A 19,464-nucleotide genomic window follows, 5' to 3' on the forward strand; every position below is an offset into this window, starting at 1 on the left:
TAGAATCCTCATCCAATTCTAATTGGTGATAGCCCTTATTGAGATCGAGTTTTGAAAATATTTTGGCATTATGAAGATCATTAATCAAATAATCAACTGTAGGTGTGATATGTCTCTCACATTCGATAGCAGTATTGGATGCACGCATATCAATACATAATCTCAGCTCTGTTGGATTTTTAGGTTTGGGTGATGCTACAATTGGTGAAATCCATGGAGTAGGACCTTCAGCTGGTTCAATGATATCTAAACCCAATAATTTCTTGATTTCATCTTCAACTTGAGTTCTAAGTTGAAATGGAATCCGCTTGTGTGGTTGTGTGACAGGTTTGACTGAATCATCAATGTGTAGATGAACTTTGTAATCTTTAAGTTTGCCATGAAATATATCTTGATATTCTTTAGGAGTATCCTTAATTGTATAGTTGACTGTAGGTATCTGTATAAGACCTAGTGCTTCAGCTGTTTGGAAACTTAAGAGAGAGTCATTACTATCAGCAGCCACATAAAATGTAGTTATTGTGGTCTTATCTTTTTGAGGATTAGTTACATAAGAGTCAAACTTCACTGTATACTTTGAGGCATAGGCAAATAACTGTAAACTTGTTGGTTTGAGTGATACTGGTAAGTTTTCATATGTGGTTCTACCCAACACATCAATACTAGTGCCTGTGTCTAGAACCATTTCAGCTGGTATTTTCAATTTACCAATTCTAATTTTAACAGTTGGAAGTATAGATTTCCTATTTGTGGAAAATATGTAATCTTTTTCGTCACTTGAGGAGTTAACAGTTGCTTTGGTAGGTACTGAATTAACCTTGTGTGATTTGGGTTGTCTTCCTTAAAACCTGTGTGGACGGATGGACATGGGTGACAGCAATATACGCCCCCCATCTCATGTGGGCATATAAAAATGATTTTGAATACCACATTTGGAACATTCTTTCCCTCTTGCAGGACATTTGCTCATTCCACCATCATGAGGCCAGTTTCCACCACAGTGATTGCAGGAAGTGTAAAAATGTAAAGGTTTGGCAGTGTTGAATTTCTCTCGTTTGGAAAATCTTTGAATTCCATTTATATCCTCATGTGTTTCACGTTGTTGAGACTGAATCTTAGGTTGAGACTTATTCATCTCAGCAATTTGTTGATCTGCTTGTCCAGCAGCTCTGCCTTGTGCTAGTATTCTTGATAGGTCAAGTTCTGGATCTCTGAGTGCAGATTTTCGTAATTTTATCGATTTGTTAATTTCTCTTTCAACATTATCAAATCCACAATTGAGTGATAATTCATGAGGGCGTGTGTGGAAACTATCAAGTGTCTCTTCAGGATTCTGTTTGGCTTCTCAAAATGTAAATATTTCAAATTCCACATTATTTCTTGAATTAAAATAAGCTGTCAATTTATCCTTGAATGTTTTATAATCTTCCCCAGTGTCAGGTAAAGTCTCGAATATATCATAAACTTCATCACCAGCATAGTGTAAAAGTAAAGCTTTCTTTTATCATCAGTGATAGCATAACCAACCAACATGTTTTTAAATCTTGACAAATATTTGGCCCAGCGTATACCTGCAGTGAGATGAGAATCCAGTTTGCTGTTTACAGGAAAACTTGTAAATATTGGTAGAGTAGCATTTATCATAAATCGTAATTTGTGGAGCTTAACGAATGCCTTTGGGTTGAGATGTCCAGAATGTTCTCTGCGAAGTGTTCTTCGAAAATCGACAAATGGAGTAGTTTAGAGTGTGAATTCTACCAATGTTTTACATTTGCTGCATGAATCTGGAGCATAGCTAGATTTTTACCATTCTCGTCGCCATTGTCATGGTCTGGGTCGTGGGTCAGACAGAGAAAATAAGACTAAATTAAAATATTATTATTAGTCAGCCATGCGGGTATAGTACATATATTCGACATGGATTTTTATAAAAAAATTTAAAAAAATGGATTTATATTAACACAAAGACATTCTAAGACTAACAGTACTATTTTGAGTCTGATATTCCCATTCTCCTAAAAAATATTGAAAATATTCAAAAAACTTTTTAATTTGTTGACAATAACCCTTTTTAAACAAATTCAGTTTGATCAAGGAGATATATACATATAAATAACATACTTTAGAAATATTTTCAGGTATATTTTACGTCGTTTTTGATATTGAAAACTTTTTACAAAAAAGCGGTATACCCGTTAAAAAGTACATTTTAGCATTATCTGTATGACTATGACAATTTCATGGTCAAATTATTTAGTTTAAGAATATATTTTAAATACATAGCTAAATAGTTTTGACCAAAGGGAAACTACTCTATTTCAAATATTCATTTTTATCACAGTCTTGATCCAGAAATGTGACAAATGACTAAATTTACATCAATAAAAAGTTAAAAGGATTCAGGATACAAACATATTTGATAATTCTTCTGATAGGAAGCTACCTGTATCACTATTTATAATTAAAATCAGGGATGTCCCTTGTTCCTTAGTTCTGCAAATCAAGAATAAAAACTTAAAGGCTAGACGATGCCATTTACAGTAGCAATGCAAACAGAAAATAGAAATAATTAAAATAAAATAATTTTGTTCTTGTAGATGGATTATGGTGTACTAGCAGTTGGAAAAAGTGAAAACAGAACCAAAAAATATTGAAAAATAAAAAAGTTAAAAAAAATATTTAAGGTCTTTAAAATGTGGGCGTGGCAAATGAAATTTGTTCTCTTTTTCCTTGAAATACAACCCGATCGCATAACTTGGTCATTTCTGATGATAAAATTTTGAAATTCTACATGGAAATATATTTATATCTCCTCTTGATAAATTATACAGAATGAGTTCCTACATTCCCAAATTTGAATTGGTTAAACACACACATCGGATAGGCCTACCAATTAATGATAAAGTGAAAGTAGACCTTCTGATCAAATAATTGAAATAATATGAAATTATCCGCTCAAAATATACTTTAAATTAAGAAATGATAGTTTTAAATCATTTATGAGTTTAGTGTTTCATATAAATTGAAAGTTCATGAAATCAACTTCAATTTTTCGCTTTTGTTACGCTTCAAGGGTGTTCCAAAATGGTCGCTATTACCACTTTTTTATGCTTGAATTTTGATATTTCACCTTCTTGGCTAAGTTTAAATGCTGATTTTTTTTAGTATTACAGTCAAGTAACCTAATTTTGTGGAAACCTATTATTCGTGAATTTGAAGGAATTGTCACTAGTTATAATGAATTGATATTGAAGATAAATACTAAGAGAAGTTAATTATACCACCCGGTATCCATACAACGTGTTTTTCTCGACTTATTTATGCATCAAACATTGTACACGAAAATAGGTGACGCATTCTGCCGCCGTTGCCGAGTTGGTTGCTCATGAAATATGGATCAAAGTGAAGGATTCATAAAGAAAATCGAAATAAACCAATTTCTATTATTTTGTAGAATATCTGAGGAAACATCTAAGACATAAAAAATTTTTTTCGTTTTTTTAACTTTGACGAAATTCGGTGTTGAATCCTTATATACACGAAAATAGGTTACACAACTGTAATTAAAAATAGGAACCTATAATATATTTCTAATGGGGTCTCATATGCGAATCGAATTTTAACACACTTTTCTGGCTATGTCATCTTTTCAATGTAGAATATTTCCTATAAAAATAAAAAGTTTGAAGTGAAACTTTCGATTTCGCCAAGATTGACATGTAACAGAACACCTACTTTTTGGGGTTGTCATTTTGGCCATTTTTACGATAGGCAATTCGCAGCGTCACCACCGGTCGTTTGCATTGTTATTTACAAATGACATGGTAAAATTCTTGAAGAAAGTCAGTGCAGATTCCTGAAGTGAAGCTTTTAAGTTTCTGATGCAATCGTTCACTATCCCATCAATGATAAAACTAAAAAACTCCCACGACCACATAGATTGTTAACAAGTATGTTTACAAACCTGCGAAGACCATTCATCCTAATAGTGGATTGAAAATGCACTGTACCGGTAGGCCTAGATTTTTCTCCATTTTATACTTGACCTTGTTTCAAGGTCACTAGCAGATTTGCTCAGAGTAGTTCTAGAATATGGCCTATTCCCAAATATGTTAGTTCCATCCAAATTTGTCGAAAACTATGGCTTTTGTAGCTTCTTTAACTCCGAACTCGTCCGAGGCTTCATCCATCGACCAGTGTTCAATTTAAATTGAATTTTTTTATGCAATTAATCACACCAAATTTCAGTTCCGGCTAATTTAAATTTTGATTCACAATTCATAAAATTGCTCTAGTAATTGAAAATGATCTCGTTGCAGACACCTGTAGATCAATGTGGCAAATAACGTATAAAATATGAAGATATTAATAATAAAAATTATCATAGCATAATGAAAAAGAAGATACAGCTATTTTTAGATTTAGGTCCATCTATTCGCAGATGGTCGTGATACAATTTCGCTTATCATCGGAATTGGGTCGTAAAACGGACTTTTGACAAGGACACTGCGATGACGCTTTAAGTTAAGAGACAGTGCGAAAAGTAGACAGACAAATGACAGAATGACAGAAAAGAGAGGGAATAAAAATATAGAAGAAAGTAGAAAGAGGGGCAAAGAAACCTTATATAAGTAGAGAGAAAGGTTTAAGGAAAAAAAATAGAGAGAAAGAAATGATAGTGTGGGGGAGCAGAGAGAATAGATGGAAGAAGAGACAGGGGGGAAGAGATATATTAGAGAGTATTCGCTTAAATTGAGAGATACTCATGGTACCTCCGTGCATTACTTACCGTATTCTGAAAATCTTTGGTAGATGGCAGTTCCACGAACTGAATTGATGCCGACAGAGAATAAATATGGAGTCAATAATTTTCATAGATTTCCTCGTTGGTCAAATAAAATTGCAGAGGAGTAAAACGTTGCCAAGTTTCTTCAATATCGAAAGAAAAATCTACCGTCTATCACGTTTACAAAAATATTGACGTCCACATTACATTATTTATTTAAAAAACAAACAGATTGATGTTCAACCCAAATCGACAAACTACAGTGGTGCTTCTATGAATCATACGGTAAGGGGCAAAGTAGGAAAATGGAATTATCGAGGGTGAAGGTCACAGACTTTTCTTTCCCCGAATTTAAGTAATTTAAGTGACGGAGAGGGGGGAAGTCGGACGAGTTTTAGATTGGCTATTGGTTTAGAAATGATCCTCGAGAAATTTAGTTATTGTCATTGAATATTATGGTGGTTCATTTCTTGTACTTTGACGCATGCAGCATTGTTATGTGTCCTCACAAATGATCCGATATGCCATCGGACCCAAATTTATGTACGAACATTTGATGTACAGTGTGACGCAGCCTTTATGTACATCTGATATCAATTTTGACACAGTGTAACGGGGCTTTAAGAAATTGACAAATATATCTTACTCAGCAAAATTTTGTACAACTCGATTCATATAAGTCATGTCTTTATTGCTGTACGTCCCTAATTGTTTTGCTAAATTGTATTATCTCAGACCATTGCCCATCAATGGACTTATGTCCAATTTGCTATGGTTGTAAGGATAAAGCGAATAATGTGTAGTGATATATGTATCAAACCCAAATCTCAATGTTTTTTTAATTGAAATCCGTCTGGAAAGAAAAGATAAAATACGACAAACTTATCAAAAAGTTTGATTCTGGTCGACCTCTGTAGTGATTTATTTTATCTTTCAATTAAAATCAAGATCCCATACAACCAAATGAGTATATTTATATGTTAAATAATCTTTATCGTGTGTAGCTAATGTTTTTTCGGAAAGTAAGTCAGCGGAAAAACTTAGAATTTCTCTAATATAACTACATGAATTACTCCAACGGAAAATCATTCGGAATTAATTTTTGATGTGTCTATCCAGCCAATTAAGCAAACACATTATATTTGCTAGTCCAAATACATGTATAGCTTTAAACTAAGATTACTTCTATACCCATCTCGAACAGAATTACGACGAAAGCCCAGCAGAACCCCCAATACTTCAACAACCGAATCCTACAATCCTACCACTTTATAAAGAAGAATTCGAACCAGTTGACAACCTTCACTGGTCTCCAGAAACAGCAAACATAATTTATTTGTTTTGGGAAATTCAAACCACACGTAAGTCTTTAAAGATGAAAATGCCGAGAGGCCCCCACTAGGACAAAGGTAGTGAACTTGAGCCATAATATTCTGACCGTTTATCCCATCACCTAAAGTAGCCAATCTTTATTATCTACAACCGTCTATCGAACGATTTCAACCTAATGTTAGCTTAGCATATATTTATTCCGAAACCACCCTGCACGCTTTGCTAGAACCATATTTATACCTTAAGCAATGTGGAAACCACCCAAGGCTGCCATACATCCAGAAATATTGATAATTTTGCAAGTTAAACAGCCAGTTAGCTATCAATCACGCCTGAGAAGCATGAGTGGAGCGTGAAGCCTTGAATCTACTCAAGAAGGACGATGCCATTGTTATCAAAAAGAGTGATAAAGGTTAATGTGTCCTGTTGAATAGGGAGGATTATATTTATATTTCAGAAGCGAAGCATCAACTGAATAATCCTAAGCATTATGCTATTTTGGGAGAGTCGAGTTTTAAAGAAATTGCTTCAATGATCAACACAATTCTTAGCAATTTAGATAAAGCAGGTTTTCTTAAACAAAACTATATGATTACATTTATCTGCCAACCCTAATTGTCGTTAGAGACATTTATATACTTTACCCAAGATCCATAAGAATCCTGTCAAGGAGTGGTTTAACCCTGGAGACAACAACATAATTATGAAAGTTTTACTTATTAACACACGATCTTGTTTATTTTCTAGAGCTATAAATTTATACTTCGTGTGCAATGGCGTATGCCCCCCCCCCCCCCTCCTCAGACCAAAAATTTGCTCTATTTCACATGAAAATCGTAAGATTTGAGCATTTTTATGCCCAAAAAGTGATCGGGTATTTCCAGGATCAAAATAATGCTTTGTGAGATGGGAATGTTCAAGAAAGGAAATTTAAAGCTGTAACTTGTTCATATTTCGACGCCACCCATTAATATCGGTCTGAAGTCAATTTTATTGATATAGTTACTTCCCATATTAAATGTTATAGTGGAGAACAAGATGTGTACATTTTACTACAATATTCAAGTAATAACAAATTTCGTATTAATACCTGCAAAAGCTACCTGAATACATCCAATCCGAATCTTCGACAGATGGCCTGTAAACAATAAGCCACAATGTCTGTTTGTCGATGGGTCTGATTGGCTTTACTCAATGGCGTACGATCCACTCGCATAGCTTCATTCTGTGATACAAGAAAGGTAACATTGTGACATGTGATAAGATTTTGCTGTAACTTGATATGCTTAATGATAACTTATGGAGAAAATAGTTAAGTTGAACGACCGCTAGTTTTGTACATTGATCACACATCACATTCATTATCCAATCTCTCAAAAATTAGCATTTTTCAATACAGCAACAGCCATAGAGATAGTTGTTAGTACACCAACAAAAAATGCCACACCACGGACAGGTTGTCTGATAGGTATCAAGTAAGCCAAAGTGTGAAGTATTCTAGCTCCAGTAAAAATGCGGAAGTGAAGTTTAGCTAAGTAGAGATCTGGTCCGGTTAGTGTATACAGCAACCCAATCAAAACAAATGGTACAATATTCTCAAGATCGTTCAGATGACATCTGAAATTACAATAGAACAAATATAAACAATGAAATAATGCTACCCTTTATAAAAACTTGATCAACTTCCAAATAAAAAAACTGAACAAATTTACTATATGTAGTTATATATAAATTTGGACTATATCAAAAAAACTATAAAAAACAGACTGAAATCAACGGTTGTAACTGTCAAATTAGTCCAATTTCGATGTACCAAAATTAAGACATTTCATTTGAAAAGTGGGTGGGTAAATCACATTTCAGAAATTAATATGTTATAGGGACAGATGCCTTCTTACATCATATTAAATTGGTTTAAAATCTGCAGCGTTTACGAAGGCACAGGTATACAGACAGACATGGGTGCCGATGATATATACCCACATAGAGATGTGAAAACAGACATTTGGACTGCTTCAACATCATTCAAGACTGATATTCATACCAGATTTATCAGGTTGTATAAACATACCCAGAAAAAAATCGGTAAAAAAACCGACGATTGTACAGCATTTTGAATATCACAGAAAATTCTAGAGCATTTACGTGAAAATGTGAACGGTCGTACAGACAGACAATATATATATGTTCATAGACAGATGATTGTATGTGAAATAAAATAAAAACAGACCTTCTGACTCGTTCAACATCAGCATCATTCATGACTGGTGTCAGACGTTTTCCAGATCTCTCAAAACCTTTACAATCTTCTGGATTAGAAAACACCTAAAAACAGAGAAATATATGAGTTGTTCTGTAGTAGGTCAATAGAGGGCAAGAATCTTTCTAACATTGTCACAGTAAATTTGGCCACATTACAGTGGGGGTACAACTAAATCATAATGAAGAGCATGGCCTCCACATATGTGGACATTCATAGTTTTTCTCGGAGAATCATTTTATTCTTTAATTTACCTCTTAAACATCATTTCATATGATTTACTGTATCAGGCAACCTAATGATTGGGAGTTACCCCCCCTTCATGTGGTCATGTGACTCCTGACAAGATGGCCGAAGCCACATGTTCTCAGAAAGTCAAGCCTAGTCGAGGTAAGTTTTGATTCTGATCAGTTAAAGCAAAATGAATTATACCCAATTAGTGTTTTTTCATAGCAATATTACCCAGACAATCTGTATATAACAAGTGTTTCAAAATAAACAAAATTGAAAAAAAATTCAAGATCATTTATCCAAATGTCCACATATGTGGACATTAGGTCTTCGTCATATAAAAGTGCACCATATTACCCTAACCATTTTTTTCATTGTAGAGTGTAATCGATTTGCCCTGGATGATATTTTAGACTTACTAGATGATAATAATTCTGATTTGGAGCTGTCAGATGATAATGATCCAGACTATCTCGAAAATCCAGTTGACACTATCGATAATCAGTCTGAAGACGAAGATAGTGGAATAAATAACTCAGACGATGATGAGGGTGTGAATAATACAGAAATATTGCGACAACCATGGACACATACAGATGAATTTAAACCGAATTTGGCACCTTATGTAGAGGGCGAAGTTCATAATGATAATTTGACACCAATTGATTATTTTGAACAGTGCATCGATGAAAATGTTTTCGCAAATATGGCTCATTGTACGAATGTTATGTATGTTCAAAATTCCGGCAAAGAACTTAACACTTATCAGCTTGAACTTAAAAAATTTACCGGTATCAGTATTCTGATGGGTGCTTTAAAGATGCCGAGAATCCGTATGTATTGGAGGCAGAGAACTGCCGTCCCAGCCATAGTGAATGCTATGCCACGAGACCGATATTTCAAAATTCGAAATAGTGTCAAGGTCGTGAAAGATAGCGATGTTGACGACAGTTCAAAACGGGCTGACAAATTATGGAAAGTACGACCATTCCTCGAGCACATACGGTCAGTTTGCCTGAAGATTCCCAGACCGCAACATGTTTGTATATACGAGCAAATGATACCATTTACCGGCCGGTCCATAGTTCGTCAATATGTCAGGGGTAAGCCTAATCCTACTGGTTTGAAGAATTTTGTTCTGGCATCACCAGGGGGGACTGTCCTTGATTTTGACATATCCCAGGGAAAAGATGCTCTTCCTGGCTCAGAAAACGACAAAGTCACAAAATTAGGAATCGGTGGTCTTGTTGTGTTGCTATTGTCTGAATCATTGGTTCCCGGCAATTTGCTATATTTCGATAGGTATTTCACCTCACCAGCGTTGTTAGATGCCCTGTCTAACAAAGGTATATCAGCAACTGGCACAGTTATGAAGAGATACATACCTAAATCCGCCCATATTCCAGATAAGGTGAAAGGTGTTAGGGGCTCACATATTCAGGATGTCAGGTCTGATGAGTCATTGTGAATTGGTTTGACAATACACCTGTATTATTTGCTTCCTCTGCTTATGGCGCCATTCCAGAAGACATCCAAAAAGGATGGAAAGTATATCACGGTTAATCGACCTGCTATCGTAAAATCTTACAATGATAAAATGGGCGGGGTCGATCTTCATGATAGGATGATTTCGTTTTATCGATTAGCAGCGAAATCACGTAAGTGGACGATCAGAACAATTTTTCATTTCATTGCTGTTGTGATGATTAATTGTTGGATAGCATATCGAAATGATAAACTGAAGAACAGTCTCTTAGGAAAACACAAACTTGAATTTTTGGAATTCAAACTTTGTCTTGCAGAACAACTACTGGCTGCATCTCGTGAAGATTCCGTTATCCTGGATGCACAAGCAAAACTCGTGTTCGGTGTGTTAGGTGTAACCTTTTTCTCTGTGTCCAAAGCGATCGCAATTGCTTTCGAATGTTTCATACATGACAGTATCCCACAAGTGTTAACCTCATTCAAAACCAAACCGAGAATAACTTGTTATTTAAGTGCCAAAGTTGTTGCATGTTTTTTTATTATACGTTAACAGATAATATATATTTTAATTTTTAATTTTATGAAATATTATGTTAAAAAATTGTGATTATGTAGTTACAACATAAAATGAATTATAAATATAAAATAAAATGAATTATAGTACCAATACTGAATAGATTTGACTTCAATCTTTACATTAACTATTCGTGCAATAATTGGTAAAATGTACTAACGAAGACCCAATGTCCACATATGTGGGATCCCATATAAGGGTTCCAGATGATAAAAAACAAAAACGAAGCTGGGATTGTCTTAATTGGCCTCTAATTACCACTCAGTCAAAATTTCAATGAAAACAACAAAGTTAAATGTTCTGGGTCTGTAGAGGCTATTCTAACTTACTCCTAGACAAACTTACAAAAAAGGAAGGAGGAAACACTATTTCCTTTTTTATAAATGTCGATTTTTATACGCCCACATGAAATGGGGGGCCTATATTGCCGTTACCCATGTCCGTCCGTCCGTCCACAATTGCTCGTAAACACTCTACAAGACACAATTTGGTATGAGTGTTCGTAATCACCCAAGGATGAGCCCTATTGAAAATCAGAAGAAAAAAAAATATTTAGTATAAGTTATTGCCCTTGTTCTTGAAAACGGTTCAATTTTTAGCTCGTAAACACTCTAGAAGGGACAATTCTTGATAGATTTTAACGAAACTTGGCATGAGTGTTCGTAATCACCCAAGGATGAGCCCTATTGAAAATCAGAAGAAAAAAAAATATTTAGTATAAGTTATTGCCCTTGTTCTTGAAAACGGTTCAATTTTTAGCTCGTAAACACTCTAGAAGGGACAATTCTTGATAGATTTTAACGAAACTTGGCATGAGTGTTCGTAATCACCCAAGGATGAACCGTATTGCAAATCAGAAAAATCGAAAAATATTTATTATGAGTTATTGCCCTTGTTCATGAAAACGCGTTCAATTTTTAACTTGTAAACACCCTTGAAGGCACAATTCTTGACAGAGTGTGGGTGTTCGTAATCACCCAAGGATGAACCCTATTGAAAATCAGAAGAATCGAAAAAAAAAAAATTAGTATGAGTTATTTCCCTTGTTCTTGTAAACGCGTTCAATTTTTAACTTGTAAACACTCTAGAAGGGACAATTCTTGACGGATTTGACGAAACTGGGCATGAGTGTTTGTTATCAGCCAAGGAAAAACCCTATTGAAAATGAGAAAACACTGTCAAATTTAGCTCTAAAACACTAAAAGGCATGATTCTTACTGGATTTTGACAATACTTGGTTTTATTATTCAGTCCCCCGCTGAAGATTAAATATTTGCCTTCTAGAGTGTTCACGTGCTAAAAATTGAACACGTTTTCAAGGACAAGGGCAATAACTCATACTCAATATTATTCAGTATCGCCCTAAAGAGTTCAAAAGAATCATACTTGTGATTGTTACCGTAAAGCTAAATATTTTTTATTCAAAATCAAAGCTGTCACTGGTCGTTATATTACATTGCCTGGCAAGCTATCCGAAAAAAGTGTTTCAGTACTTTAAGTTCATGCTGTATTAAATTTAAAAATCCGTACAAACAAAACAATAACAGTAACCAATACCGAAGCATAATACAATGGGGAGCAATAATTGTATAATAGTGGACTATTCAAACTAGAAGTACCATTAGGTCTTTCGAAAAAAGTTCGTATGGTCTGCTTCGTGCTCGACATTTACCACTACTATATTGGTCAAAATGAGATGCAACCAAACTATGTCTCAACTCCTACAATAAACGGGGCCCCCTGTGCTACAGGCTGTGCTAGTTAAAGGTACCTCGACAGTTGGAAATCCGCTGTCCTAACAAATTTTCCTTCAGTGCCCACTGCATGGTGTTGTCCGTCCTAGGAGTAGGAAAACTCCATTCATTTCATTCACTTTTTGTAAGTCCATGTGTAGCACACCGGTACGTAAACCATATGAGTAAAATTTGTATATAATGATCCGGCGAATCCGAAGTGTTCGACATTACCAACAGCTATCATAAGTCCTAGTTTTTAACCCCAAGATCGGAGATATGCAAATAACTTTACTGTTTTTTTTTCTCTTACCTTTTTTGTTAGCCTGTAAAAAGCTGTAGCAAAACTCATAAACATCATTTTCAAAATAACAACGGTGGCATAAAACAGGAAGGAAGACAAGACAGGATCGGTACTGGATACAATAGCCATGTTGAACGTTCGTATATATCGAAAAGACCACCGATCAACAGTAATATACAAGTGCCCTAGATTTTAATAATAAAAGTAGGCTACTTTTTATCACGTGACATGCTTGATAACAAAATTGCTGGGTCACTGTAGAAAACAGTGACATGTACAGTGGTGTAACCTGTTTTCGTGCATATAAGGATTCAACACCAAATTTCGTCAAATTTAATGAAAGGAAAAAAAAATTGTGTCTTGATTAAAATTGGTTTGTTTCGATTTTATTTATGAATCCTTCACTTTGACCCATATTTCACGACAACCAACTCGGCAACGGCGGCAAACTGCGTCACCTATTTTCGTGTACAATGTCCTCTACCATCTTATCATCTCTATCCTTTGGTTAATTGCCACCCGTCTGGGTCTTTGCTTTATTGGTTCAGCGCGGCCAACATTTATTGTGTGTTTCACAAGTCCTGTTTTTCCAAGATCCGCAGATGAAGAGGCAAACAGATCATGATGTCTTGTAAGTAAGTGCTCGATCCAACCCTTCACAAGCTCTAACCCACAAGTCCAGAACATGAGGTGGTAACTGGGTGTCTGCGATACTCTTACTGGAACTAAGTCACCAACCGAGGTGTTTTTATAAACAAAGACATCATAATCATTTGCATTGAATAACCCAAGGGTTATCATCATGTATATCACAAATAACTTTAGCCGACAAGATTCGCTTTTCTTTATACAGACGTTCAATGGGTTCTATCATTACATTCCGATACTTAACTAATTTGACACATTTCAAAGGGATATATCCATTAACAACCACCTCATGTCCAGATGGAACACATGTATTTCCACACAGAGACACACGACATATACTAATAAGTTCTTCTAGATGAGTTTCGTATGTATTACCATTCAACTTTATCGTCTTTCTTTTCAGATTGATGGTGCCTTCTTTGGCATTCATAAAATCCAGTCCAAGAATGAAAGAGCCAACGTCAGCTACAACCAATGTATGGGAATAGTTATGACCATAGATTTCAATTAAAAAATCAGCTTTGCCATAAATTGTCATAAGCCCACCATTCGCTGTACTATATCTAGCAGCCACATATTTTAGTTCTGGTCGATTATTTCGTAGAACAGAACCGAAGAACTTCTTTGATGAGAAATTTATGGTAGCCCCAGTATCAATAAGGGCATTTACACTTACTGATTGTATGATACTTTTTATGTGAAGACCAGTTTCATTGGGGGTGCCAAAGGTTCTTTTATTTGTACGACTACCATGACCCGAACGAGCATGGTGCCATCTTTTGTTATCGTCATAGCGCTGATTTTTAACACTTCTATTTCCATTTGTCGCCCCTCTACTGGTGTTATAATTATTGGTATTACCAGGAGATTGGTTTTTATTCTCAGGTTGTTTTGTATTTACCACACTCATCTTCCGTTCGTCACTTTTGAACTTCTCTAATGACGCGTTCATATCACTGATTTTCTTCTTCTTGTAGCTCAACTAACTCAGGTGGTGTATCTACACTTCGGATTTTCCCAGGCTGAGTGTCACAGGCGGCACGGTGTGCCTCTAACTCTACGGCTAACCTTACAGCATCCTCAACATTTGTTCTCTGAATCTGCCACGCCATATTTCGATCATCACAAAGAGCATCACAAAAGTCATCCTTTGCTAAAATTTGAAGTAATTCACTATCAGCAGATGGATATGACATTGTCACCAAACGCTTTACTGCTTCCTCAAGTTCGGGCAGACTTTCTTTTGGTTTTCTTTATCGGGCCTTCAATTGGGCTCTGTATAATTGACACTGATGTTGGGGTAAAAATCTGTCTTCAAAAGCACCGATAATTTTTGAATAAACTTAACGATCTTCTACCTTTAGGCCATACCAAAATAATATTCTGTTCGTCGGGAATTCCGTACCCGATTTTCCGTTATCGAAATTTTATTTTTAAAATTAAAAAATAATATTCCGTATGTATCAAAAGAGCTCCCGTATGTAAAATTTTGAAAAAAGAATTTTTAATTTTAAAAAAAAAATATATTGCCCGTATGTCCGTACCTCTAAATTGATCAGATAACATGATTGTTTAGCTCTCTTTTTTAGTTTCATTTTTATTTCTCTAAGCCTAAAATTTGGTAGCAGGAGTAACAAATTGCACCCTCTATTTCCGTTTGTCAGTTTGTGGACATCGTGCGACGATTATAGTAGAACATGTTCCAGCTGTTGAAAGAGTGAGTTCGCACAGTAGTTTAGGCCCTTCGCTGAAGCAAGAACGTTTTCTCGACGACCGAACGCATCGAAATTCCGGAAGTTGATAATTATCAGAAATAGGCATGACCGATGCAGTGCTAGAATTAATATCTGTATTTGTCTTTTTTACCAAAATGATTTTAGTAATCAAAATTAGGTCACACCAGAAACTTATTTTGCCATACATGACGTTTGATGTTGAGCCTGAAAACACTTTTAAAGATGTTTATGATCTGGCATCTGCAGGAATTCAATCGTGCATATCACAGATCCCAGAAAAAGTGTACATCAAGGACAATATGGAAAAATCAGGCGGTGTCATGGTTACACTTTCGTTGAAAATTTCTCTGTGTGATGAACTGAAATCCAAGTTTGAGGACTTTTTAATTAACTTGCCTTCTCATTCTTCGTCTGAAGAACCTGTTTGTAATACTTCCAAAAGTGATAAAAATGTGTTCGATTTTATGATGGCATCAAGAAAGACATTAATGTTTCCTGAAAAACCTACACCACCAGTCTTTGACAAAACCTTAACTGGACCTCAAAAACTATTTTGTGATGTGCTAGATTGGTGCAAAACAATTGATGATGGCGGGTCAAAAGACCGGTTAATCTGTGCAAAAGAAATTTTGTGGAAGATTACAAATTTTTTGAGGTATGTCGATACGCATTATACTGACATACTGACACCTATTATTATTTTGTATTGTTAATTTTACACCATAAATAAATACTATTAATTGTTATTTTATCTGAATACATTCAAAATCATCCATGCTGGAAAATTTTAATGGTACGAAGCGACTTTTTTTTTAAAAAAATTAAAAAATATTATATTCAAATCAATGATTACTAACTTTTAGACATTTTTTTTTATATTAAAAAAAAATTTCGTTCGCTCGGACCTTAACGACGTCAACACTTTCTGGGCACTGCCCTTTACACTAGGAATCCGGCCCAAAAGTAACGTTGTTTGATTTGTTGTAACCAACCCCCGCACTCACACCTTGTTTTAGGTAAGTTTTCTCATCAAACACCTCACTTCTATATATTTCCATTTCCTTAGACAGATTGTCGAATCTGTCAAATAATTTTGCAGCAAAGTCACCACTGATTCCGCCTACCATGGACCCTGCCCCATTTGTATTCACTACTTGTTCACTATTAGACATATTATTCACAGAATCGGGCGATGTTTTTGTTGCTGCAATTTCGTCAATTCTCTTTCTTTGCAGTTCCAATTGTTCCACTGTTGATAACTGATGCAGTATATTCGCTTCTAAGTTACTAGATGACACCTCTTTAGACGAAACAGTACGTGGAGGGTTTGATGATCCGAGGCTATTGTTTGGGGCACAGGCACTGGCTTCATATCGCTGGTTATTATATGGACACAACACAGGGGTGGGGTCACATATATTTGTAAAGTCCATGTCAAGTAAGGTATGTCTAGTCATTCAAGCACAGGGCGTTGCTCCAGAAACCACAGAATATTTTGTTTGAGAATTGAGATATCACTTATCCCACCTCTGCCACCAAGAAAACCCTATATGTAGCGTGTAACTGGATTATAATCTGTCCTTCATAATATGTATATCATTTGCTGGTGATTTAACATGTTTATTAAGAGAATATAAATATTCTAGGCACCTTTTTGAATTATTAGAATTGTTCAAAGAAGTATCTGGATTGAGTAAATAAATTTAAATATATTGATACAGTTATTTCAAAATGGAGCACAAGAAACCTTACTCTTATAGGAAAAATTCAAGTTATAAAATCCTTTATGTTACCCAAAATTTTGTATCCATCGAAAGCTATAAATATACATGAAAAAATAATCAAAAAGTTCAATGAAAAAGTTTATAAATTTCTATGGAACGGTTCATATAAAGTCAAAAGGAAAATAATAAACCAAGATATACAAAATTGTGGTTTGAATATGATCGATCTAAATTTATTTCTAAAATGTCAAAGTATATTTTGGATAAAAAAGTTTTTGTTTGATAAGTCAACGATTTGTTCTACAACTTTTAACTTAATTCTAAAAAATTATGGAGGTCAACTTCTTTTTGCCAGTAATTATGACAAAAACATAAAAATTAACATACCTTTCTATAATAAATTGCCTCAGGACTGGAAATTTATTTATACTAGAAGTATTGATCATTACAGAAACTTACAGAACCAAATAATATGGAATAATAAAAACATCTTATTCAATACTTATAATTTGAAATTATTCATTAAAGGTATAATTCATGTTGAAGATGTTCATACAATATCTACAAATTTTACCTTGTCCGAAAATCTTATACAGAACCTCAAAAGTATAGTTTTAAAATCAACTAAAGAAAATGACAATATATTACAGCCTATCGTTTTTCAAAATATACTAGATGATATTGATAAGTTGATCAAAAAAATATATAGTAATACATTAGATATAATTAAACCAAAAATGTATATGACCATTTGATCAAACGTGAATATATAACTCCTAAATCTATTGCCAAGTGGCAAATTCTCATAAAACAACAAATAGATTACAAATATGTGAAAGAAATATTTACAATGAATTTTACCGTTTGCTCCAATTCAAAATTACGAAATTTTCAATATAAGTATTTACATCGAGTACTATACACCAATGAAAAGCTTTTGAAATGTAAATTAACAGAATGCTCACTTTATACATTCTGTAACTCCTGCCCTGAAACGATTGAACTTTTTTTTTCTATGTCCTTATGTTCAAGTTCTCTTAGGTAAATTAAATGAAATTTTATACACAAGTGAAATTAGAAATAAATTATCTTCAGAATATTATCATTTTGGAATTGTGGACAAAACGAAATTCAAAACCAAACCACAGTGGCTCTTTGCAAACCACTTAATATATTTGACAAAATATTATATTTACAAATGTAAACTCTTATATATTGACCCTAGTAAATTCGACTTTTGTATATATTTGAATAAAGTAAAGAATTTAGAATTAAACACATATCCTAATTCAAAAATTTACATTGAAAAATGGAAAGATATAGAAGCTTTTTAAAGACCCCTCTAAATGTCACAAATACCCATAAACAACGTGTCATGTACTTTATAGATTAAAGATGTATGAGATCTATAGTTAAATTTGTTTGATGTAGGATTGAAACCCTAGCTTTATATATGTTCTGTATGATAATGTAAAATGTATAATAAATTGTGTAAAATAAAATAAAATAAATTTAAAAAAAAAAGGAAAAAAAAAAACTTCTGACGACTAATTTTTTTAAGATCAGATTATGAAATATGTTGGATTTGATCATGTCAATTTTGGTGGCTAGCTGTGAATCATAATGATTCTTAAGTGCCAAGTAGTTATAGTCTTTTCAGATTGAACACACATAGACATAAAACGTTCCATTTCATTCCACGTATTTATGCCTATGTGCGTTCAATCTGAAAAGACCCATCTATTCCCTTCATAATGTACACACATATATACCTTATATTTCACCATACAAAGTCCCGTCATAATACACACCTATTATATCCCTTATATTTCTCCATTACCTTCAAATTACATATCCCCTCCTTTTTTAAAATGATTTATTTATATAAAAACCTTGTTTAAAAACAGGATGAATTTAATTTTAAAACACGAACAACACAAATTCGAAGGAGATGGATTCTTCTCAGCTCTATCATCTCTCATCCCAAAAGTAGCCAACTTTGTCTCAAACAACAAATCCCTTATTTCTCCTGGAAAGATCTTGGATCTGTAGCAAAAGCAGGAGTAAATATAAGCGATGCAGTGAAAAGATCTAACGAGTTAAAAGAATTACAACATATAAGAGAAATGCGAAATAAAAGATTAGAAAACAAAAAAAGGCAATGGTTTTAAAATTATTGGATAAAAATGTCAATGATAATTTCTCAAACTCCTAAAACTTATTTCGGTTCTGACATTCAAAAATCATTAGGTTCTCTTCCCGGATTTCCATGGGCAAAATACCCCGGAGAAAAACATCTTCCAGGTCATAATTACACTGGTCCAGGTACAAGGTTAGATTTCGGGGAAGGGAGGGTTTGATTCTCCCAAATGTACAGGCCTAGGGTGGAGCAGACACTTTATTTAGAAATTAGGATTAAGGGTCTTGATATTGGGTTTTCTTCTGTTCTTATTCTGATCTGAAATTAGAAAAAATAACTCGCCCGATGGGCGAGAAGTATAGTATCTGTTATGTACTGATTGTTTTTAGTTTACTATGAACAATATTATCATTTAAGTTCTTATTTTTTGAATATGCAACTATCATTTTCTGCTTATAGACATGGGGGAATTTCTCTTGAAGGCTCTTATAGTGGGCATGAACTATCTTTG

The 19,464-nt window shown here is 34.3% G+C and overlaps 3 protein-coding genes across 3 annotated transcripts in view; 1 reads left to right on the forward strand and 2 right to left on the reverse strand.

Annotated features, from left to right (window-relative positions):
* Window positions 1-7,491: 7,491 nt before the first annotated feature.
* LOTGIDRAFT_178277 (hypothetical protein) lies at window positions 7,492-12,834 on the reverse strand (the record flags this gene model as incomplete). The annotated part of the gene is made up of 3 exons (XM_009054943.1): window positions 7,492-7,735; window positions 8,349-8,443; window positions 12,715-12,834. 3 exons carry the CDS (start codon window positions 12,832-12,834, stop codon window positions 7,492-7,494), a joined length of 459 nt encoding a protein of 152 aa, XP_009053191.1.
* A 1,472-nt stretch (window positions 12,835-14,306) lies between these two features.
* On the reverse strand, window positions 14,307-16,522 carry LOTGIDRAFT_160062 (hypothetical protein; the record flags this gene model as incomplete). Its single annotated transcript, XM_009054944.1, has 2 exons — window positions 14,307-14,506; window positions 16,096-16,522. 2 exons carry the CDS (start codon window positions 16,520-16,522, stop codon window positions 14,307-14,309), a joined length of 627 nt encoding a protein of 208 aa, XP_009053192.1.
* A 2,477-nt stretch (window positions 16,523-18,999) lies between these two features.
* The window catches only part of LOTGIDRAFT_160063 (hypothetical protein), a gene marked incomplete at both ends in the record, with an annotated part of 7,588 nt that continues 7,123 nt past the window's right edge, over window positions 19,000-19,464 (forward strand). The window contains one exon of the mRNA XM_009054945.1: window positions 19,000-19,138. Coding sequence (XP_009053193.1) covers window positions 19,000-19,138 — 139 coding nt within the window. The remainder of the gene's footprint in view (window positions 19,139-19,464) is intronic.

This window comes from Lottia gigantea, assembly GCF_000327385.1.
Source record: "Lottia gigantea unplaced genomic scaffold LOTGIsca_23, whole genome shotgun sequence".
In the NCBI taxonomy this organism is placed as follows: Eukaryota; Metazoa; Mollusca; class Gastropoda; family Lottiidae; genus Lottia; species Lottia gigantea.